Below are 24,683 nucleotides of genomic sequence, written 5' to 3' on the forward strand. Positions count from 1 at the left end.
GAGGTGACCATGTCCAGTTGCAAAAAAATTGTATCAAAAGACAAAGCTCAAAACCTGTGACTCATCACTTGACTGTAACCTGTTATGTATTGAAATCCGTTTTTAAAGGCAACCTTCAGAATATACAAAAGCACATGGAGTTATTGGCACTGTATCACTGTATCACTAGACGGACAATTTTTATCTTAAAAGAAGAGTCCTCTAAGGAAAAGCTACTGTGGAAAGCAGTGTTTGGTGACTCAGTGGGAGGTATGCTTCCCTTTTAGATACTACTGAAGAGGTGCACACTAGGGAGTACTGTGTTGCTTGAGGTGCTGTCTTTCAGAAGCGACACAGAGTCAAGTGTCTGGCCACCTGTAGTCATAACAAGTCCCAAGACACTTACTGCAAGGATGAAAGTTTTCTCCTCAGTGTCCTTGCTAGTTCTAGCTAGCTTGTACTGAGCATCGTGAATCTTTTAGATGAAGGGATCGTCACACTCTTCTAAATACCATGGACCAAACCTGCCTCTTTATATCCAAGAACTCTGTGCAAAAAGCTGGTGGAGGATTCAGAAGATGCCAAGGCTAAATCTGGCTGTGGATAGGTGATGCTGCAGCTCCAGAATGGCAGGAAAGATTCATTTCAGGAGCAGGAACAGTGGGACTGTTTTGCACTTGTCATAGTTATTCTGCATGGTAGAGGAAAATTTTGAAGGTAGAAATTTGGTTATTCAGTTGTAATCAGAATGATTTATACTTCTGAACTTGGAGTAATGTTATTTCATTTAATATATGCCAAAGTCACATGCAACTTGTTTAGATAATGTATATTTAACTGTACTTTCCTCTTCAGTTTAAATCAAGCCCTGAGTATTATTTTGTCAGAGTTGTCTGTTAGTTGGTGGTTATTGTTGACAAGTTGATGTGAGGGTATTTTAGCACGTTGTCTAACATGTGTCTGCTGATAAGTTTGTCAGTGGCACTGCACAATATTTCTTCAAACTCCCTCTTAATTTTTATTTTGATATAAAGCAGGCTTTTAAAACTTGATACTGTATGCTCAGCAAATGAGGTTCATCAAGCCTTTGGGCACAGGGCTGTGTTTTTATTTCCTGTATTAGTTAAGTCTTGGCCTGGAGTCTCAACTCACTAGAGAAGACGAAAATTCATGTTTTCTCTAGCTTTATGTTAATATCTCTGAGATCATGCCCTGATCTTGTCATCTAGGTTCACATTGTTTAGCCAGCTATCTTAAAGAATTTCAGCCTTTTCATTAGTGATGTGCATGTCATAGAAAGGATAATGTGTTATAGCATTGAAGTTAGTTATTATGCAATTAGGTCTTTAGTAGAACTTTGTTAGAGCTACAGAATTGAGTGAAAAAAGAATGATCAATATTCAGTACTTATGTAGAGTTCTTGATAATTTTAGGCTACTTTAGGTAGAAAGATTTTGAGTGAGATTTGATAGTTATTTTTGCATTAACTAGGAATTATTTTTTTTCCAGGGAGGTGCTAGATAGGGCAGCTGTAAATTTTTGCTGATCCTCTTTACTCTTTGCCAGTTGCTGGCACTATTGCTCTCAAAAGATCAATAGAACATAAAGTAGAGCTAAGGAGTGAAAGGTTGTTAAGTAACAAGCAATTCCTAGTGCATTGGACATCTCAGTGACACAGCCAGATATCCAGAAATACATGAGAGATCCCATTGTTGGTGTTTTAGCACCCACGGAAGATATCTGCGGTTGCTAACGGAGTCATCTTTTTTCCAGTGATAACACACATTGTTGTATGCTCCCTTGAGTAGGGTATCTAATGCTGTGCCTCTGTCCTTACAATGTCTTTTGTCCATTGAACTCTGTGCTAAATATGCTGTTTCTCATAATTCCAACCAACAAAGTACAAACTGGCATGAGTATAATATATTGCAGTACAGCCAGCTCATGTCCTTACCTTGCTCCAGCTGTAACTTGTCACTAGCATCCTGATCTGAATTCTACTCTGGTTTTGTGTCATTTGGTTTTGTCCTTCAGCTTGGGTATCCTCACCGAGTGGTTGGCTTCAAGGACAGAAGAAAATACTCTTGTGAGCTGCGTCACCTTTCCAAATGAGTGCAAAAGATAACTTTGTGGCTACCAGCTATAATGCTTTTTGCAAATCTCTCTGACACAGAAGAAAGCATCAGCAAAAGTATTTTTCCTACATATTCAAGGCCCACTGCTTTAAGAAAAGCTCTGAAGTACTTAATCCAAAAGTTGTGGTATAAGCAGATACGATTTGATTTTACATGTCTGCTCCAGAGGTCATTATTTCCAAGATTAATTAATTTATTTCAATGCCATGTTAAAGGTAGCAGATACATGCAGTAGTTATTGATAACATCTCCAGCATTTTATATACTGCGGTCCACTTCATATCACTTCAAAGCCTCTCTCTTCTGTGATGACTTACAGTGAATTTTACAGTTTCTAGATTGCTTGTCCATATACACACCAAAAATTATGCATCATTTTATACCTAGAGTCAGTTCAGGATCCCCTTCAAAAGCCCCTGGAATATCTTCTCTCTTGAGCCACCACATGCGCAGCTCAAAGAAAGTGCCTCTGTCTTTCCACAAAACAGCTCTTTGCTTCCTTGCAGCACTCAAAATAGCAACTATACTCTAGATCCATCCTCATTGCCAGAGCTCCCTGCTGTAAAGGAAGTGAGGCTTTATACTCTTAAATATCCTGAAACAATGGGAACCCCTGAATGGGATGTCCAGCTTGTGGGCAGAAGCCAAAGGCAGCACTTGACTTTCTTGCACACCATTTTTGTGCTGTACCTGTTCTTGTATAAATACAAACATACATTTGCATGGGCAGTTAATTCTAGACTCATTTAGACTCATCCTCGCCAGTTTCTTTGAAAGATTCCTTTTAATTATTTTGGGTTTTTTCCTCTCCTCCCCTCCCCCCTGGAGAGCAAAGAAGGTTATTACAAAAAGTAAAATCACATCTCCCAGCCGAATGTCTGTCAGATTGTCCTTCATCACCTACTCTGAGCAGGTTCCCAGTTTAGTTTTGTTTTTAATTTATTAAAAGTTAGCTTTTAATAACCCAGTAACTTGAAGTTATTGTTTTTTTTTTCCTCCCCCACATAAGGTCCATCACTGCTGCTACTTTACTCAAAGCAAATACTCCATTTGCTTTTTAAAGTGTAAGTTTTCTTAGGAGGGGATGCCATCAATCTTTCATCATATTGACACTCTTCAACTATTCCTCTGTAATGACTTGGATGGGTTGGGTGAGGTAAAGTCCACCCATCTTCATAGCAGGACTGAGCGAATGAGAGATTTACAGCTGCGTTTCTAAGTTGCCCAGCGCTGTTGCTGTTCCGCTGAGGATTTGGTGATACACAAGCTGAGACTGAGGTGTCAGCAGTAAATCCTGTGGTCTTACAATGTCTGTTGTGCTGGCGATGATTCTGAGGCAGTGAAGCAGCTGCAGTCCAGAGCCCCTGAGTTTGCACAGAGTCAGCATCTCATGGGCACACTTCAGCATATGTGCTAAGTTTCTGTTCCGTTTCTCTGGAGCTGGAAACTCCTTGGATTCTGTATTCTTAATGATTTTGAGACATGAATGAACTCATTAATCACTTTCTTCATTTCTTACGTGCTTCTGCTTCATAATTGGCATACACTGTGGGTTATTGTAAATAAGAGCATCTTTCTTTGTAGTTTCTTTCTCTTCCGGCTATCAGTCCTGCATGTAAATCTGGTCAAAAATCACTTCCATGTCAGTCTAAGCAGACCTGGCTTTTTTTACATTAAGCATCTTCCACTTAAAAGAAAAAAACAAAACAAAGCAAATCAAACACCTTGAGAACAAAACGGAGCAGGTTCTGTGCCAGGTCTCTGGAGGGAATGCCGTTGTAACATGTCTACACCTAGCATAACCATTCAAGGATGCATCTGTTCAGATGGGTTTTGAGTAGCACTCTACCTCTAAATGTCCATAAAGTTCTCTCGGTGCTCTAGAGGCTCAGGCTCTGGCCAGAAGGCACCACACACATGGCCTTAGGTAGCCTGACCCTCTGGGTTGCGCAGATTCAAATGATAGCACTGGTGCATCAGTGTTATTTTAGGACTTTATTGGTGTCAGGTTATTTGAGGAATCATTAATTATTGTTCATGCAGGCATATTGGACGCAATTTTACATGCAGGTGATTTACATGTGTCTGATCCAGGGAAAGGTGGGAAATGCTTTTCCCACACGTGAAGCATTTACCATGCGAATCTTTGTAACTTCCTCCGTAAGCTGACGAAAGAAATATGTCATCAGTACCCTCGGCTCAAGGTGACAAGTTTTAAGGTCCATGCCTGCTGTGAGAAAACCAGCTTCAGACGGCTGGATTAACACTGCTCTCTGACACACTATGAGTTTGATACTGCCGATGCTTTTTGGTAACCATGCTAAAGTTACAGTAGTTTACCATGAGGTAGCAGGCAACCAAATACTGATATCACATTGCAATAACAGTAATGCTGTTATCTGTCATCACTTACACTGAACAGAGGTTCTTTTAGCAAAACTATGACTCTGGGAGGGCTGCTAATTCAATGGCATTGTGTGAACTATGACAGACCACAGAGCTGGGTTATGTTTTTTTTCCAGTGACTGAAGCCTAGCATCTTCTCTAAAAATTAAAAGTAGTTAACCCACTTTTACATCCTAGTATATATGGGGTGAAGCAAGAGTGAAATAGGGAAAGCATGAAAGGAAAAGTAGTTAAACTGAAGCAAAGTGATTAAATATTGTTTGTTTTTAGTTTTAACCGAAGGGTGAATTCTGTTGGTTATGTGACTTACTCACTTGATAATAATGCACTGTGATGCTAGAAAGTTTGTCACAATTTCAGCTAAAGCCCTGGCCTATCAGCTCATAAAGCATAGTCTGTGATTTGAAGCATGCAAATAAAGGCAGCTTTGGGAGGCTTCTGTGATGTGTAAGCTAGCAGCTGGAGCTGTGCATGGGGCATGGGTGCAGGCACTGCGCTGCTTATCTCAGTGCTGTTTGTGTCAATATAATGTAAAGGATGAGTGTATGTTATCTTGCATCTAGCTGTCATAAACCAAATACACTGTGTATACTCTGTACACAGATGGCATAAAGTCTTTCTGACTTTTTTTTTTTGTGAGATAGGTAGCTGCAGTTCAAATGTAATAAAAATTTGAGATAATGGAGCTGGGCACAAGCAAGGAGATATAGGAACATTCAGATTTCCACTACTTTAAGAAAGAAAAAATTATTAAAAAGTCAGGCCTGGGGGCAAAATTAAATTACAGAAAACTGAGCACTCAAACCTGCCTCTGGACTATTTTTAATTCTGTTTTGTGATGTTGTTTTTTGGTAGCGTTATCTCTTTCTTTTCTTATTAAAAGTCTGGGAGAAGAAACCAAAACAGTCTCTTTGGAATTTTAACTCGCTCATGGGAGAAAATGCCAAACACACTTTCCCAAACTGCTCTAAATTTCTCTGATGCATTTTAATTCAGTATCAGAGCACTAGAGAAATCCAGAAGATGCAAGATGAAAAATTGATATGCTGTGCTTCACTGTGCAGAACACACAGACCTGAGGAAAAGTGACTGGGAACACTTGCTGAAGCAAGCAATGAGTAATTTAAGGCTGTTTTGGGCAGTCCTATCTTCTGATTTGGCGATTACGTGGATGCCTCCTCAGCTATTTGCTGTGCTGTGCTGAATATTTACTGTATTGATAACAGCAAACCCAGGCAATGTTAGCTCCAGGAGTCAGAGCAAGTTCACAAAAATAATGTAGACTATTCTGTTTCTATTATGGCATTGCCTGAAGAATCTCAGTCAGTAGACTCTAACTGCTTGAGGCTTATTCTCCATGTCATGTTGTCTCTCTTAGGCCTTTTCTGCAGTTCAGGAAGAAGACATATATTTTCTAGTAAAATAAATAATTTTCAGGCTTTTGGTTTTGTTTTTTTTTTCCGTTTTTGTTGTATTTTTTGTTTGTTTTTAATCTATTGGATTTTTCAGCATCCTATAAATGCAAAATACAGGTCTGGTTCTGCTTCCATTTTTAAATCAGTGAGAACTCTGAATCCAGGGAGTGCAGATTTGGATTTTTTTTTTTGTTCTTAATTAGGATGTTCTACAACTCAGGAAGGTTACGTTTAGAAGAGAGTTAGATGGCTGTATCTGGTGTTTGATTTCCCTTCTGCAGAATAAATTTCCTGTTGTAAAAATGCCACAAAAGGTAGCTACTGCTGTTTATTGACTAAAGAGCCAAGTAAAATCCAGCTGTGAACATGTGGGTAATAGGAGGTTTTTCCCCATGCCCATATTTGATTTCCATACACAGCCTCATGTTGGTAAATATCAGTGTAAGACTCAATTTTTCTTTTTTGAATAGAGTGCCTGACATGACCAGTTAGTTGTATATGAAAAGGTCTGCAAGAAAAAAAACAACCCAACAACCAAGCAAAACCCAAACGAGAACAAAAAATAAACCATTGCAACATTAGATTTGATAGAAAGTGGGAATCTTTGTATCTTAAATGCTAAGGAACTTTTTCCCCTCTTTTTTTTCTGCAACTATTAGTAGAGCTGGGCTAAGCTCAGGTTTTCTGTAGCATAGGAAATTCCATTATTTTAACAATTTTTCTCTGGCAAAGTGGAATAAAAAAAAGTGGTCCCATCAAGTAAAGTTTAAAAATGTGGAAAATTAAAGAAATTATTGGTCAAGAAAACACACACACAAATGCTTTAATTTAGCTTAATGTTGGGAAAATTCCATTGTGAAATACGAGATTTGATTAGAAGAATCAACTTCAAAGGGAAAAAAAAATTACCTTTTCTGAAATTTCTAAGGAGACATTTGTGCATTTTTATTATTTACTTTTCCAAATAAAATTGCATTAAATGCATTTTCTCTATATTTTGATTTTAGTGGCAAATTACTAAGTAGAATTAGTTAACAGTAGGTGCAGTATAACTTATTGTAGTACTCATTAGATATTGTTTGAGACAATTATATTTGTAGCATCAGATCCCTAGCATCATCTTTTCCTGGGAGGACAATCAAAAAAAGGAGGGAGGCTGATATCAGAGCTGGTTCTGCAAGGTACTGAAGTATGTGAGTAGTACCTTTGTCTCCGTCAGTACTGCTTGTGTATTTAAATTTATGCACATATTTAGTACTCTGCTGAATTGGTATGTCATACAGAATGGGTGTGCAATCCTTTTATCTGATGGACAGTTGCTAATTATTGCACCGGCCCATGTATTTTGGTTTTGCTAATTTTGCAAACCCACATATACTTAACTGCTGTGTTTCAGCCAGGAGTCTAAAGTTACCCTCTTCTCTCAAACGTGTTTATACCTCAGAAAAGGTGCATTTTGTCAATTTTGTTTGCCCTAGCCAGGTTTAAATTGTATAACTGGCACTCACTTTCTGGATAGCCACTGGTCTGGCCGACCTTGGCAGCATGACAGCTGTCGTATTTTCACATGGATGAACTGCTCTTGAACAACTTCTCCAATGTGTTGGGAACAAACAAGCTTTTCTTCAGCATCAGGAATGCAGCAGGTCTTCTTTCCAACTTTTTTTCCCCTTCCACAGACATATTTATTGTGGCAATGGCAAGAAAATCCTACTGCTAAGCCTTCGTGTTTGAGTTCCTTTAAATTTCCTTCAGGGGAGTGACAGAAAAGCCAACCAAGATCATGTCAGAGCTTGCTTTCTTTAATTTAAATCTTCATTTATTATTAATAGACATGGGTATTAATTTGTAGTGGCAAGAAAAGTAGGAGGGCAAAATCCTTTTACATCTTTATTGCTAGTATTTCCATTTCTGCTGTGTATTTATTTAATTTAAATCACGGTGTTATTTAGCAGTGACAAAGAGCGGGTGCTGCTGGGAAGGGTATTGCACAAACCCAAGGGGTTGCAGTGTGAAGTGCATAATGGCCAGCAGTGAATGGCAGGGAGTATTTTATACAAGTGGAGTGACCTCCAGCTGGTACCGTGCTCACTAGATCCTTCAGCTGAATGAGGGGAATCAGAGGATGGAAGGAGCAGGAATGAGGAGGGAGCCAGTGGTCAGGAATTAGAAGTAGCAGAGTGATAAAGCAGCTTAAATATGAGCTAAAATTAACTGATTTTCTCCAAAACTGCCCACTCTCTAACCATGTCTGTGCAGTATAAGGGGCAAAGCATGGAGTCCTGTGATTTGATAGCAATGTAAGTCATTAAATCCACGTGCTTTATTAAAGTTTGCATGATTCTGGACCTGAGCTGATTTGCATGGAGCTGGCTTGTGTTTCTCTGCTCCATATGCACAAATGGTCTTCACACCAGGGATGTTGGTAGTCAGGAAGGGAAGCAGAAATATGTTTTGTTTGATTCATGCAAAAAAATAAACCTTCAAGGGTAGCAATAAGTATAATTGATGACTGAGTCTTGTGTGGCAGAAAAGCTGGTGTTCAGCAATCACACAAGTTTGGAGGGAAAGTTAAAGTTGAAGATTTTATTGACACTCTTGTGTTTTGCATGTTTTTTTTTTCATCTTGGGAATGAATTTCAGACCTTGGTGGTTAGTATTAGTGCTATATATCCTCTGTGGTTAGTATTAATGCTAATCAGCCTTGCCAAGCACAGAGAAAGTTAGAACTGAAAAAATAACCTACTGTGAAGAAGTCAGATGCAAACAAATGGAGATGGAGGTTTATGCTTACAAAGAGCTCAGCTCCGTTGGCACTTCTCCTGGACTAGTCCTGTCAATCTAAATCTGACATGTTTGCAGAGTGAAGTGTTTCTAATGAGCAAGGCTGACAGGACTGGAGCCAGGTGAAAGAGGCACCTGAACAAGTGGTGTAAAGCAGGGACTGAGAGACTGGGCTGAACCCTGTGAATCAAACTGCTCCGTCTGCTCTTGTCTTACTGTGTTCGCATCCGCATTCGTGCCAGAGCTGGGGGAGACCGTCAGCCGGCACGTGCCATGCCAGCTCGGGAGCAGCTCGGCTCTTGCCTGGATGAGCGTGGGATGCTTTCACATAGCCAGGGGGATCCAGCTCTGGTGTGTTCCAAAGCAAAGTGCAGCCTATAATTTGTTTTGTCTTTCAGTTGAATAAAAATACGGTGCTTGGCAGAATGTGTTCTGTAAACTGGTGACTTCTTACTTAAAATGCAGTGAGTGAACTTGGCTGGGTAAGCTTGGGGTCTTGGAAATTCCTCCCAAAATACTGTTATTTTTTTAAGTTGATTTTTTTCTCTGGAGTTAATTTAATTCAAAGGATGTTTTGTTTGGTTGCTTGCTTGCCTGCCTGAGGTTTTTTGATAGGTTTAAATAGATGAGTTTCATTTCTTCTGAAGTTTATTTTGGTGAAGCTTCTGTGGAATCTGGGGAGATAACACAGTGCAAATGGAGTTAGACTTTGAAACTTTGGGTTAGGGTTTTAGGACCCCAAAAGCCAACTCTTGTATGTCATAATGATTTTCCAAGCCTTTGAACTGATGTTAGCTCAAACTTTGTAACGGAAGGGAAGGCCCAGAGTTTCTTTGGAAAGCTTTGCAAAGAGCTTTCAATCTCTTTTGGGACCCTTTAGTCAACCCACCAACTTCCATTGTCATGCACTCGTGTGCTGTGCAAAGCCATACTGGGAAGGCACTTCTCACATCTGCATGGCTGGTGCTGTCTTTTCATGCAGATTTCTCTACCTATTCCATGTCCCAACTCCCCTTGGGTCCAAGGTGTTTCTCCAGGGCTGCAGCAGCCTGGGTAGGCAGCTGCTGGCCTTGGTGCTTGGTGAAGCCACCAAAAATCCCCCGGCAAACCCAGGTCAGTGCCAGCTTTTTCCCAAAGAGTAAGCAGCTCGGAGAGGTTTTGCCACATAAGGGCCTGTTCGAGGCTGTAGGCACCAGCTGACAGGGATGTCTTTGCCTCCCAACAGATGGCCGGCCTTTTTATTTCAGCAAGCCATCTCGCACGGAGGAGTGGTCTCCGGATCCTGCCAGCATTTCGCATGACAGGGCCAGCTTAGGGCAAGAGGGATCTGATGTCCGTGCCCTTCATAGCTCATGAGCTAAATGACCAGCTGCTGACAGGAAACCCATCATCTGAAGTGTAAGATCCTGAACTCTCCCCGCTTTTCATTTTTCTGTGGCAGAATTAATGCCCTGTTTGCTTGTCTCTCAGAATCCATTCTGGCACGAGTACAAACCCTTGCCTGGTGGCAAGCAGTTGTCTGGATTTGAGATGCCAAGATTTGTGCTGACAGCTCCTTCTACACAATCTGAGTCAGGCTGTCACAGCTGGCCATTAGAGGCTTAAACGGACACACGCATGTACAACAAATAACACCAACTTTTCGTTACTGAATATCAGAACCTGCTTGATGAGAAAATGTAATGGCTTACACTGCTCTTTATTTTAGTATAAACAAGCACAGTGTCTCCAAACCCCTGTTCAAGTGTGGCAGCTGTTTGGTTTATGTTGATCGCTTGCTCTTATTTAGGAATACAGGTCTAGAAGGGACTTCCTCGGTCAGGAGATCTAGTCCTTGATAATCCCAGTCATCACATTTTATACTCACCCTCATTGCCTTACTTTTCTTTAATGAAAACAGTCCCTTGTAGTTTCAATTTGTCTTTGCAGCCATTTGCCTAGTGTGATTGTCTTGGCATGGAGGAGCAAGCACCAAAACTTGCCTTGTTGAGAGGCAGCATCACAACTAGAGCAGAGCAAAAACTGCTCCTCATCAAGAAGGGATTTTCTGAAGCTGTTTACCCTGCAGTTTTGCCTTTTTGAGTGGAAGTATGTGCAAATTCGGCTGACCTGGAATTCAGTATGGATGCTAGAAGATGGGTGCTTGCAAAAGTTAACTTTCTGATTTAAAGTAAAACAGAATCAAGCAATTCCTTGCTCCAGTTTTGCATAGGGAAACAGGTCAGAATAGCTTCTGCTTAGTCATCTGATGGTTATTGCAAGAGTAATGCTGCTCTGCCTGGTTGTGCTGAGTTTTAAACTTGCTATAGGACTAAATTTTGTATGGCTGAGCTTCAGTAGACCTTATTCTGTAGTTTATTTTGGGCAAAAGGTTGACAAACTTTGGCTGTCAGGGAGGAAGCCTGGAATCTGAAACCCGCTATTATTCACTGACTTGTCTTTATGAGTTTACAGTCCACTGATGCATAACACTGAAGGAAATATTTTCAGTGAAATGTTTGCTTTTTTCTTTGGCTTTGTAAAATGCAATGTCTTTTCCTAGAGATATATGTCAGGGTCATATAGCTACTTCAGTGAACTGTGTATGGCCAGGAAATAGACTGCACAGCAAATATTTCACTTCTCCATGAAGTCAGTCTTTTAACCAACACTTACCCCCTTCTCCTCTCAGAGTTTGAGTCTCCCACTAGCCACTGTTTGAGCATTAATTTTATGCACAAACTGGGTTTAATTGTGGGAGATTTCAACTGTAGGGAATGTTCTGAGAATTTTTGTATTATATCAAAATTTGAACATGACAACGAACTTTTAAAACAAAACCCCGTTTGTACGTATGGGAATTTTCTTGGCTGTTATTTCTTTGTCCTCTTTTGGCGGTGCTGAAATATGTGCCTCTTACTTCCTTGCTGCTATGGATGGCATGGCAAAGCTGGCGTTCACCATGAGAGGGACTGACTTTGCAAACCTTAATGGCTCTATTAGAACAGATATATTAATTTAATCCTTAAATGTTTAGGATGTGGTTACACATTTTGCTGGACTGGGGCCTGTGGAAGCTCTGCTCCCTCTTTGGTTGGTCAGTGGGAGGATTTGTCTGAAAACTAATGTAAATAAGGCTTTGTTGGACCAAATGTGCAGATGTTGCATATGACTACTACACACCGTTTATAAGATGTTAATGTCTGTTTCTCTTTCTCCACAGGTTCTTCTTGAAATTTTTCCTCAAATGTAACCAAAATTGCCTAAAAAATGCAGGAAACCCTCGAGACATGCGTCGGTTCCAGGTCAGTTGGACACGCTTCCTCCTTTAAAAATCAGTGTCTGTTAGGAACAGAAGTGCTTTGACCCAAACTAACCTAGTAATTCACTGGAAGATGCTAAAAACAAAAGGTCACAAAATATTGCCTGAAGACTTCTTGTCACAGCAGAATTGGCAGGAAGTAGTTGGGGTTTCTTGCTCTAGACAATAATGAAGATAATGTCATTTCCATGGGAAATGAAAGCATGGAAAGGAAAAATCAAAATGACCTCACTGTTGGTTTAGGTTATGGGGCTATGCCGCTCTGCGATACTCCTTTCTGCCTGGGGACCTATCTGCCTTCATGCAAACACCAAATGAGCACCAGGTCTATTGGAAGGGGCAGAGGAGGATATAAAAGTAATTAACAAAATCAGGATTGTTATCAGCAGTTGTTCTTCAGCAGCATTAAAGGCTCATAAAAGTTCATCCATGAGCTGAAGGTCCATCTCTGCAGTCAGCACTTGTTAAAACCTGCCATTAAGTGTATCTTTCTTGGGATGCTTTTGGCTGGTATTTCCCCACTGTTGCAGGATATGGCAGTGGGACTTGGGAACACAGCTTCAGATCACCAAGGGCATTTTGTTATGCTGCATCTATGTCCATGACTACATTTGAGATCAAGTACAGTGCTGTCCTTTGGAAGATGGTCTGCACTTGCCTTCCCCAGGTCTGGCAGCAGACTGGTATGGTGGCAATGCTGAGTAATAGTTGCTCCAATCTTGGTCCTTAGGACCAATATAGTCCTTTGACTGTGCCAATAATGCTTTACCTGAGTATGTGCTGAATAAAACTATGGGGTACAGAGCCAAAGGACCTTCTGTTTTGATAAGAGGAGCCTGTGTGGCCCAGGGAGAAAACATGATAGAGTCTGCCAGAGGGGATTTGCCTCGGGGTTCTGAGACAGAACTAGGATGTTCGTCCTGTGGACCACATGGATCTTTGGAGGAAGACAACTCCAAAAGACAGCTGCTTTCTGCAGTAGCTCAGGACCTTGTTTCCTTCTTTTTCAGCATTACTGCACTTAAATAAAAGTGCTAAATGTTATGTAAATGGCAATATTATTTATATGTTGAACATATGTCCTTTGTTGGACTGTTTAATTGCAGCAATGCTGGAAGGCAGAAGGCTGTTGTTTGCCCCTTTGAACACAGAAGTGAAGAAGTGAGGATATGTGGCCACAGGGATTAAATTAATCAGTATAAGAGCAAGCATTAGCATGGCAGAGCCCTTGGCTTCTCACGCCACACTCCTCCCTTTGTCACATTTCTCCTGTGATTCAAGAGGGCATTATCACTGAAAGAGAAAGTGGAAAAAGGACTCTCACCAGCACAGGGATTTAGGCCAAGCAGTCACCCCTGGGGCCTGTCAGAGCTTGCTTCACAACATGTACACTCTGCTGGGTTTGTGCTCGTCCAAGCTTGAGGCTGATTTTCATATGGTAATGCCTTCGCGTGTTCTCTCAGAGCAGCAATCAGGAGCCTGTGTCAGCGAGTAGGTAGGACATAGGAAAGGTTGTTGATCTCTTGACTTGTAAAGACATTCTGTCATACAAACCCAGCTTCACAGCAGTTGAGCTTTCCATGTGTAAACAGAGACTGCTTAATTACACAGGTCATGTCAATTAGTGTGACCTTAGCATTTTCAAGAAATTAATCACTTTCAGCCAAGCGAACCACTGATACTATAATACAGGGTGGTATTGAAGCTTGCAGCATTCTGTTAAGTGCCCAGGATTATTGTTTTACAATAGCTGCTTTTGTTTCTTTTATTTTCCATTTTTTTCCTTTTTTCTTTTTTTTCTTAATTTTGAACTTGTAGCTCTTTTAGCACTAAAGTTGTTAAACAGCCAGACCCTACCGAGTCCAGGCTTTGTTTATCATTTCTTAGGGTGAAAGGGACCAAATGTACACATAGTAGTTATGATGCACCTAGATGTTTGAGACAATGTTGTATAGGAGCCAAGTGAAATCTGGGCCCTTGTGAGGTCAGTGGAGGGTTTGCTATCAGCTAAGTTTGAAGTGTTGCCAGTGACTTAGAAGGTCTCTAATAGCTATGTCGACGTTCTGGTTAAAAACCATGAGAGTACGTTATTTCCAGGTGCTATCTAAGGATCAGCCCTGCAGAAAACTTCATTTCTTAATAGTTTTTACTTTTTTTCCTGCAGCAGGGAATTGTCTGGTTATCATATGGTATTAGGTTAAGAAAGCCAAGGGAAGAGGCAGAGTATGTGTTGATTCAGACAACCTGTGTGAGAAATTTCATTCAGAATTAGGCAGTTTTATCCTGAACTTCACGTGTATACGTAGTAGTATGATAAGCCTAACATAAAAAGCAGTTGTGGACCTGGAAGGAAATGCATTTCTCTGCATGTCTGAGATGTCCAGGGATGTGACAAGAGGAGTGGTGTCAAGTGCCAGCAAAAGTGTGTGCTAGAGCAGTGCTGGCCCTGTCTGCGTTAGTTGTGTCTCTATTAGCAGAAGGAAACAGCCAGAGAGAAGTCAGGTACTGTGCAGGACCTCAAGACAGTTGAGCTGAGTATTCAGCTGTGTTGGAGACTCCCTGATAGACTTTGAGAAAATAATTTCATCTCTGTTTCATCAGCCCAGTTGCACAAAACTGGTGGTATCACATGCTGTCACCTTTGTCCAACCTTGCCTTTTTATTCCAGAAACCCCATGGAGTAAACGCTCAGTCTGGTTTTGCATTCTTCATCACATAAGTCATCAGTCTTGGTGGGATGGGCTGTAGTGCCCCAATTACTGGTAATAATAATAATAGTAAGTAGATGGTATCATGGGTGAACTCTGCCCAGACTTTATTTTTCAGCACCAAACCCTCATTCATACAACTTAAACAGTTTTGTATGTTATTGTAATTAATGAAACCCAGGTGCCCTAGTTATCTTGTTCTTGTTTTAGCACAGCTGCTTGCAAACTGACACATGTCAAGTTTTAATTTAGAGGAAACTTTTCAGACTGAGTCACTGCATAAACCCCCAAACATTCGTTTATTATGAAAACCTTGAAAGTCACTTAGAAATTGCCATGCTGTTTGATTCTGTTACCACAGCCTCTTTCTCAGCCTAGGCTGCTGGTTTGCCTCCATGGGACACTGCCACTCATGTTTGAATTGAAGCCACTTGTGTCTTATTGCAAATTTGCATAAGAGACAGAGATGATGCTTCATGAATCCCAGATAATGGAATTTGGACATGCAAGGCTCCATCCCCAGAGAAGGGAAAGGCAAAAAAAAAGAAGGCTGAAAAATAGCAGTGAGAGCTGAGGTAATTAAGTGCCCATCCTGTCCTTGGGCACGTGAGCAAAATTACTGAATATATTGTACTTATATGCTTTAAGTTAGACACTTTTTTAAGCTTCTTGTTAAATCGAGAGTGATTTTTTAGTTACTAGAATGAAGAAGTCAACACACTGTAGGAAGAGGTCACCAAGTGGTAAGAAAAATAAAGGTGTTGCTCAAGCCATTTCTGCATAGCTTTCAGAAGAGCAGCAAACACTAGAGTTACAGGTTTAATTCTATCACACACTTCAGACCTGAAAATAGTCTTAATCAGATTTTCTCTGCCTTTGCTGCTGAATGTTGGGGACATCACAGAAAATATCAGATCCCCCACCATACATCAGAGAAAATTGAAAGCCCAAGGAACATGCTATGTCTTAATCAGTTAGCAAAGCTTAATGGGCTGTGGTTAAAAATGAGGAGTCATGCAATGCTTAATTTTGATATATTAGGTGAAGTACTATAACAAATAAACAGGCCTAGTGCTAAACGTGAATAAATAGCTTGATCACCAGGCTCCTGGTCTCTGAATATTTCTTTTTTAAACTAAGCTCCAAAGTATTCACAAACTGAACTATTTAATGACAAGCAGAATAATTCACAGAGCTGAATGATACATTAGTGCAGTTGATAGTGCCAATTTCATTGAAGAAAGTTGTAAACCGATGTGCTTCTTTCATACCTCTGTCTCCCCTGGTGTTGATACAGGATTTAAATCAGAATCTATGAACGGCTAAAGCTAAAGCTCAAAATCATTTTCCATGTTTGCCTGTCCCAAATTAAAACTGTGTTTTGTTGACAAAATTTGGAAAGGTTTGAGATTTGGCAGGCCTGGTTGTCCCTGTGCTTACATTAATGTGTCAGCACCTCATTAATCATTTATTAAAGTGTAGTGTGCCTTTCCCTCTTGCTATGGTCTATGTTTTAGGATGCCTCGGTGCCCATTCCACATATACTTTGGCTCTCCCCTCCCCCTAATTTTATGATTTCTTCACAAATTACTTTTAGCATATGCTTTAACTTGAACATATCCCAGTCGTTTCTAAATCAAAATGAGGAGAGTGTAGTATTTTTTTAGATTAAAAAATATGAGTAGAACTTGTAAGCATGTAAGTGCTCTGTAGTGATCCAAGTACGTAACTGTGGCACACAATATTCAAGGTATATTTTTTCTCTTTTAATAATTAGGGCCATTAATATTTCATTAGTGCAGTGTATGTTTAGTATTCCTGTATTAATGAGATTTTGCAGTTGAAGAATTGAGCAGTAAGTGTGTGCTGCTTCTTACAGGTGCACTGTGAATAATCATTTTTTTTTCAGACAGATACATATGAGTAACCACTTTTTTTTTTCTGCATTTCCTGAGACTGGAAACAGTTTCTCTTAGAGATTCCTTTTATAGTTTCTTCTGCTAACAACACTGAAGAACCACACCAATGTGGTCTCTTAGCAGTAAATCAAACTCTCTGTTCAGGAGGTAGGTAGGAAGACACTGTTAAGTAATGCAAAATATGTTACATCAACAGTTGTGGAAACCTGAAGGGGGGGAATTTAAATGTAGATTTACTCACATAAAACTGACCCCACAAGGATTGTTTCCTTGAGGTCTTCTGTAGAAAGGTGTGTGCATAGCGACAGCTACTTGTATACACAATTTTCACAGGTTTGAGTTCTATTTTGTTATTATTAATCTTGACCTGTTATTTTTCTGGAATGCTGTTTCTAGAAACATTCAAAGTTCTGGGTTTCATCACAGGATTGATTTGCTTCAGTGGTAAACCTGTGTGCACCTATATGTTTTTAGGATTGGGGAAAATATTTTATGTTGTAGCCATTGTTATTAATTGTAATAGTGTTAATTTTCACATGCATCTCAGCAGACCCACAGAAGAAGATAAGGAGCTGGCATAAATCATGGAGCTGTGACAGGCAATGCCAGCTAGGGATTTGGCTCAAAATCCCAGTTGCAACGAATTTACAATGGTTGCAAGTGCACAAATAAGATTGCAAACCCTGAGCCACTTACTATAAGATCATATTTTATTGAAAATATCATAAACTTTAATCTATCCCTCAGGAATGCAATGGATAAATTACTTTTGAAATCCCTTTTGGAATTCTATATATAGGGCTTGGAGGGTTTTTTTCCCCCCTTAGTTTGATTTCAGAAAAACTTACCTATAGTGTTTGGTGCTTTCTTTTTCCCAAATTTCCATCTGTAAGAGCTCTTGAATCATTTATTCTGTATTTTAATATCTTTCATTTAAAACATGCACAAAACTCTATTGTCTGGAATGCCATTCTGAGAGACGATTTTAGGATCTGTTAGATATAAACTACTCTTTCGTATTCCTGTTTTCAAAGACAAAGACTTTGGGATTAGCAGTGGGCAGTTTGGCGGCTTTGCTCGCTTCAAATTTTTGAGCGTTTTAATTGGTGGTCAAAAATAGATGGAAAATCTTCACCTTTTTTTTTTTTGTTTAGATCTGATTCAAGTGATGAAATTTAATTGTTGTAAGCGATCCTTTAAGTGTCCCCATTTGACCAACTTTGAGAGGCAGCAGCTTCCTGAGAGAGTTGAAGCAATGTTTGCCAATCCTTGTAAAGCATTTCACCTCTTCAGAGGCTAAAGCCTCTCAAAACCAAGAACAATTAAAGCGAGAGCCTTTCAGAGCGACTGGGGAATTCAGCAAAATAAATCAGAAATCCTCTGCCATGGCTCTGGAGGCTTGCCTCATTATAAGAGCAGATCTATTAGCCCCCTTGCTATTGTCTTTCATTTCTCAAGTGAGGTGATTCTAATTAAATTAATCTGCATGTCAATCTATCGGTGATCAATCAAAAGGGCTGAGGTCCCCCTTTGCGGCAGTGTGCTTGCGGCTGACAGGGGCTGATAATGGAGGAAGAAATAAACTGTCGAGCAAAGTTAATTAGTCAACATAATAGGTGGATTAAACAGGAGCTGCTGATTGCTGTTTCACATGTCGAAGCATGAGGTGGGAGCTGAAACTGCAATTAACAGACAATTATTATATTTGGTTGTAAGAGGTCGCATGAATAAACATATCTCTGTGGGTTTCAGTTTTTAATCCCTTTCCCTGTTTAATGTAAGGAGAAGTGTAGGTCATTTCTTCTTATTGTTTTAGTCAAAGTTCTTGACGGCGGTGTGTGCTCCTGGCAAATCAGCAGCCAGCTGAAAGCTAAATCTTTGGCTGGGGTAAAACCCTGGGAATAGCATACTTTGTTGGGAAAAGACTATGGGAGGGATGGCTGAATGAAAGCTGGGGATTCTATGAGGCTGCTTGATCTGAGCAGGGTCGAGGAGACCCGGAATGATGAGCTTGCAGCTCTGCCAGGGACTTGCCCCTCTTTCTTCCATGACAGTTCATGTCTTGGGTGTGCTCAGCCTGATTGGGGATTTCCTATAGGATGGTGCCTGCTGATCCTCACGGTTGAGGGGTCCCTCTGGACACCTCTGAGCAGTTGGGTCTTTTACTCTGGACCCAACACTTTCCTGTTTGCCCCTACTGGGTTGGCTCCTCTCGTACCTGGGGCTGCTCTAGGGAGCAGAAGTGTCGGATCCTGCCTCCAGGGCAGTGCTTCTCTGTCTCCCTCCCCTTGCCTCAAACCAAATCCCAGGTGTTGACACTGAGATAAGTTGAGAAATACAAATAATTCCAACACTGGATGAATAGGGTTGTGTTCTCCAGATCAAGACCCTACTGTCAAGTGTGTATGTGTACACAAACATACCTATATGTACTCCCTAAGACAGAGCTTGGGAGAAATTTGGGCAAGTCCAACAACCTGTAGTGACTGTATGAAGGGGACAGCAGTTGAGAAGGGAAGGGGGTAGGCATGCAACAACTCTCATCACAACTTCACAAAATACCCTTTTGTTTTCTTTTATTCTGAATCGATTCTCATTTGCAATGTCAACAGCTCTATCTACTTCAGCATGGAAACTGAAGGATAATTTAGGGTGAAACACAGCTGCCCTTGTATATAGGAAAAAAATACTTAATAAAGATCCTCTTGTTAAAATGATGGTTAACAGTGTGCTGTCTGCCATGCAGCTACAAACTCTGCAATTTGACTTAAAACTGCATCAAAAGCTTTCGATGCCAAAGACCCACTCATCAATAGCGTCTCTTGTTAGATTTGTACAGCATAAGCACCAGTTATTATGCGAAATAGCTATGCAATTTTCTACAGCTCCCAGCTGTTATTTATTTAACTGAGTTTATTACACTCTATGTTTCTTGAAAAACATACATATATATCCAAATTTTCCTCCATTTTGCTCTTGTGGTTGCAGGTTGTGGTGTCTACAACAGTCAATGTTGATGGCCATGTGTTGGCAGTGTCGGACAATATGTTTGTACACAACAATTCCAAGCACGGGCGGAGAGCTCGAAGACTTGATCCCTCGGAAGGTACGCCTTCTTATCTGGAACATGGTAGGCATATCATTTTCATTGGTTGGCATTGCTACTTTAAATGTGGATTTACTTGATTTATGTCTCTGGCTACCAGTCTCAAATTGTCCTGTAACAATTTATACCTTTGGGACTGGATATTTCAAAGAGACTGGCCTCCAGACTACAGGGGAATTTTTCAAGTAGGTCAGCACTAAATGTAGTGCAGTAACGAACCCGTAGGCAAACATGGTGCAGAGTCTGTGTCAGTGAAGAGTGGTGATTTCTTTTTTTTTTTTTTTTGCATCTATTCAGCACCCAAATCAGAGCCTGATCTTTCCCAAATTTCCTGGGTTTTTGATTGTGCAAATCAAGCATGTTGCATATTTTCTGAAGTGCATAGAACCCAAATTTTGAATGGGATTTCTTTTATCTATAGGGTGCTGAGGTCTCTAGGAGATCCAGCTGTTCCTCTGAATTGCCCTAAATGAAAGCAGAGCCCTTTTGGAAATCCATCTGCTTACTCAAGCCATGGATGTGTGTTCTCTTCTGGCTTCAGCTGTACCAGCTGAAAAAGTTGCTGTTCTCTGTGTGCCACAGCCGCTTGTCTGTCCTCCCTGCTGCAGGCTATTCTCCACCATGGAAATGCCAGCTAAGATGGTTGTCTGATTGCTCCCTAGTCTCCTTCAGTCCAAAGAAGTTCATTTGAGTTAAGCCCTTTAAATAATAGCTGTTTACCAATCTAGCTTATTTTGCTGAAATGATTGAAGGAGAAATGGTGCAAGGCAATTCGTCTGGCTTTTCTGAACAGACAGTAAACCCCAGCAAGGGTGGGATGGGGGCACATGGCTGGAAGCAACTTGGGGGCCAGTAATCTTTTCCGTAGGATCAGCTGGTCCTGGAAGAGAACATCTGCTGGTGACTGTAGGTGCTTAAAAATGGGAGCTGTTGAGTACAAATGTACTTAAAAAAATCTGGATTTGATTAATGTTTTGTTTTGCTCTTTGTCCTCAAAGCTGATGACTACTACTGAAAACCAAAACAAAAACAGAGGGCATTTCACTCCCCTCTCCCTGTTCCAGCTTGGTAGAATAGCTCTTTGTCTTCAAAGCTGTTTGTAACCCTAAATTCAATAGGAGCTTGCTCCCTCTAAGAGATGTATACCCTCAGCTTCCATTGAAGTAGTTGAGTGTAGAAGGCACCAGTCCTTTATGCTGGTTTGTTTCACAAATATTTGCCAAGGATCTGATGAATAATTAAATAGATTTTTTCCAAAGAGTTTGAAAAAACCCAGATAAATTTTTCTCTGGGAATGCGAATGCCACTCAGAAAAATGTTAACTAGATATGTTAAAAGAAATTATTAATACTAAGAAATGGGCAAATGTGTGGGTTTCTACTGCTCAGTGAATTCCTGTGGAAATAGCTTTCTATTCTGCTTAAGCTTTCAGGCATCAGACCTGCAAGCACTTATGCATACATTTAAGATTATGCACACATATGGTCCTGTTGGGATCAATGAGGCTTCTTGTGTCAGTAAAGTTGAGGGTATTGATAAGTGTTTGCAGAATCGGGTCTGTAGTTCACACTTACTAACCTAAAATTCTTAGCTCAGCAGCGTTTCTCATTATATAAACATAACTTACATCTGTATTTATTTAGCTCTAACTTTTTATGTAGGCTATAAGCCATTTTCGGCCATAATTCATGTTACAGAATTTTTTTTTTCATCCTGCCAACAACCTAATTTAATAAGCCACTGTCATAATTTTTGCTGAATTTTTGTAAGGAATGTATGAGCTCTGCTTTATTAATTAGCAGAAGGCAGAACATTACAAAAGGAAACTTCTCTCTGTTCAACTTTGTAATCTTTGAATTAAATGTAGTCTTTCAAAAAAGCACTTCTATATTTTACTTATATTCCTACTAAAGTAGATGCCAAATTATTTATTTAATTTTTTTCCCTCTCTCCTCATTGCAGTCTTCTCAGCGCATGCTTTTGGTCAAGGCGATAGTTACTTTCTCATCCATTTACGTTCTTATTCCCATGCATGGTGTGATGGCATCTCATGTTACCACAGTTATTATTCCCACTCCTAGTACCTGAGGGATTCTCTTAGGAAAAAGAAGCAAAAGAGAGATAATGCTATGCTTACATATCTGCACAAACCCTAGTTACTGTGCTAACATTTAAAGTCAACATCTGCAAAACATCCCCATGTGTGCTTTTTGTGGGAAAGGTGATTTTTCTCATCTACTTCCTCAGGCACCTCTCGAGCAACCTCATAAAGCGACCACTAGTAAATTCTTACTTTTGAATAGTAACATCCACACTGCAGAATTGAACGCTTCCCAGAGGCTTGGTGGGGCCTTTCTTTTAACCTAAATCCTTCAATCCAAATTTCCAGGAATTCTGTGCCCATCTGAATCCAAAGGCGGGGGAGGGGGAAGAATGAAAAAGAAATTCAGTAGTTCTTTTAAAGGTTGACTTCAGATGACTAAACCGCTTAACTGAACGAAAACAAAGACAGGAAAAATCTCAACTGGCTTTAATACTATTGAATTTTGGGCAATCACCACAGACCTTAAACCCATTGGAACAGGTAACAGTTTCCAACACTGAAATGAATTTTTACTTTTAGTTTGAGTCCCAAAGTTCAGTATTTTTCTTCAGTTTTGGCATTTTTTTTATCTCAGATAGTATCTTCAAGTGTCAGTAGCAGAAACTGTTTGCCTTTCCTCTTTCCAGCTTTCCTGCCTCCCTCAGGGGAAGGACAGATTGCCCTGAACAGTATCTGTCAACGGTGAAATGGGAAGCTAACGCAGTAATGGCTAGTTTGTCTCTGGTTTATTGCTCTGGTGAGCAACTTCTGATCATAGCTTTTTAAATGCTGGGTTCTAGCTATAATATGCCCTTGACCAAATGTATTCCCATGTACTTTTCTAGATGTTTAATGCTTTAACACAAATATCTGATTGCAATAGGGATGAATGCCTGACTGTGTGAGGACTGGGGAAAGGGGCGAGAGGATGTAGCAAGAGAGTGTGCTGGTTGCCTAGTTTAGTTAGACAATATCCAGCTTATTTTTTCCTTACAAAGTTGTATTGGGACATTCTTCTCTTAAACACAGAGTTGCAGTTTATGTGACACTTAAAAGAGACTTAGGGTGCCAAAAAACTGGAAAGAAAGCTTTACCTCTGGAGCCACTCAGGAGCCTGGTGTCTCCACATTTGGGTTTTACCATCTCATTAGCAGGTAGCCTGGATTATTTTTGGGACATCCAACACATCTCTATTTATATCTTTCTTGTCGGACAGTAAAATGAAAGTTCCTTTTCGTAGCTCATTTCTCTGAATATAACTAGGAACCTAGATCAGGGTTTCGTTTCTACACACTGTCCTGCTTGAAACCAGTGCGCTTCTTAAGAAGCTCATATTTCAAACAAATATCTCTATCTTTCAAAAGTAATAGCTGGCAAAGGCCAATTATTTCATACATCTTTCTGTGGTATAAATAGGGTAAGCCACAGTAATCTGTGGTTTTCAATAATTATCACTTTTTCATTCACAAATAGTTGGATTCTCACTTGTTTTATATTTATGGTAAACCAGAAAGCCAATGTGGTTGACCTTTTTAAATTGTACGTATATAGTAAGATGTATGGCAAAGAGCCAATAGGCCCCAACCAGTAAAATACATTTCAGCTTGTAGTTCATCCCAGGGTGTCAATTTTAAAGGCAAAAATCTTTCCAATGGAATTTAAGTGACTAGCTTATGGAAGGGGAGAATTCTGAAAGGGTTTGCAACTACTCTTTTCAGTTTTACCAGCATGAAGTCCACCACTGCAGATGTCTGCAAAGTTTCCAATTAAAAGTCTCATATTGCTGCAAAGTAAAAATTCTTTTCTCCCCCAAATCTTTGAATGGTTTACAACATTGCAAAGCCAATTGCAGCATCAGTTTCTCTATTATTTTTCCTTACTGGCAGAATGTAATGCCCTCGAAAAATGATAGTCCCTGAGACCCTGTCAGTTTGCATGCTCTAACACTTTATTATCTAATGATCTAATATGCAACAAGGCAAAGAGGGGGTGCTTATCACCCTGACAGGATGCCTAAGAGAAGTGACTAAATTACTTTATGTACCATTAGCGCTAGCTGCCACGGTGAACTCACTGTGAGCATTTATGCAAATATTCCTGAATACATTCAAGTGGCCTTGTCAGGAAGACGACTGACAAGCAGCTTAAATGCTTGGGTTTTTAAAGGGACAGTTTTATTTCTTTTTCTTTTCCTTCCTTCTCCTCCTCCTCCGTAGGAGAGCACAGAAGAATTAGGTGATGGTGAGGTTTGCTGGTGATTTGGTTCTGAATTACCTCAACAGCAGCAAAAGATGAAAGATGCAGGGCAGAAATAGGGACAATTCGTAAGACATGAGAAGTAGATGGAAGTAAGATGGAAGTAGAGACAGACATGATTTCTAAAGCAGTGTCCTGCCATTATTTTAATACAAAATACACATAAATCTATGTGTGTGTGTATCTGAAATAGGTCATTATAGATCAAAACCATTATTAGTAGCTGCCTTATACTAGAAATGATAGTGTGTGGCTAGATTATTTGATCATACTATTGTGGTACCTGGGAGAGTGAAGCTTTTACAGTGTTGTTTTAGTTCATGATGGTAATGAGTGACTCAGACCGTTCACTGTTTGCAGGTGTAAAGCCTCCTACAGCAAGTGAAGGGTAGTAGTTGCTGTGCCTCAGCTGGGTACATAAGATAGATTCTTTCATCCCCAGTGGGGCGTTTAAAGAGCTTTTCTTGCCAATCCTGCCCATCCTGGCCAAACTTGAGAGCCCATAGTCACCACAGTAGACACATTCACAGATTTTCCACTAAATCTTCAGATTTGAAAACAAAAATGGTTGGTACGCTGTGTCTTAGTTGA

At 40.2% G+C, this 24,683-nt stretch overlaps 1 protein-coding gene across 8 annotated transcripts in view; it reads left to right on the top strand.

The window, feature by feature from the left end:
* Positions 1 to 24,683, top strand: part of EBF1 (EBF transcription factor 1) — a 278,437-nt gene that overhangs the window by 161,784 nt on the left and 91,970 nt on the right. For 4 of the 8 annotated variants that reach the window (XM_061456792.1, XM_061456797.1, XM_061456793.1 and 1 more), the window contains exons 7-8: positions 11,922 to 12,003; positions 19,636 to 19,777. In XM_061456792.1, coding sequence (XP_061312776.1) covers positions 11,922 to 12,003; positions 19,636 to 19,777 — 224 coding nt within the window. The remainder of the gene's footprint in view (positions 1 to 11,921; positions 12,004 to 19,635; positions 19,778 to 24,683) is intronic. The other 4 variants (XM_061456794.1, XM_061456799.1, XM_061456795.1 and 1 more) reach the window with 1 other exon arrangement.

Source organism: Pezoporus flaviventris, unplaced genomic scaffold, assembly GCF_033815535.1.
Source record: "Pezoporus flaviventris isolate CSIRO_AGI_PZ_B2104156 unplaced genomic scaffold, CSIRO_AGI_Pfla_v1 ptg000023l, whole genome shotgun sequence".
NCBI classification, from domain to species: Eukaryota; Metazoa; Chordata; class Aves; order Psittaciformes; family Psittacidae; genus Pezoporus; species Pezoporus flaviventris.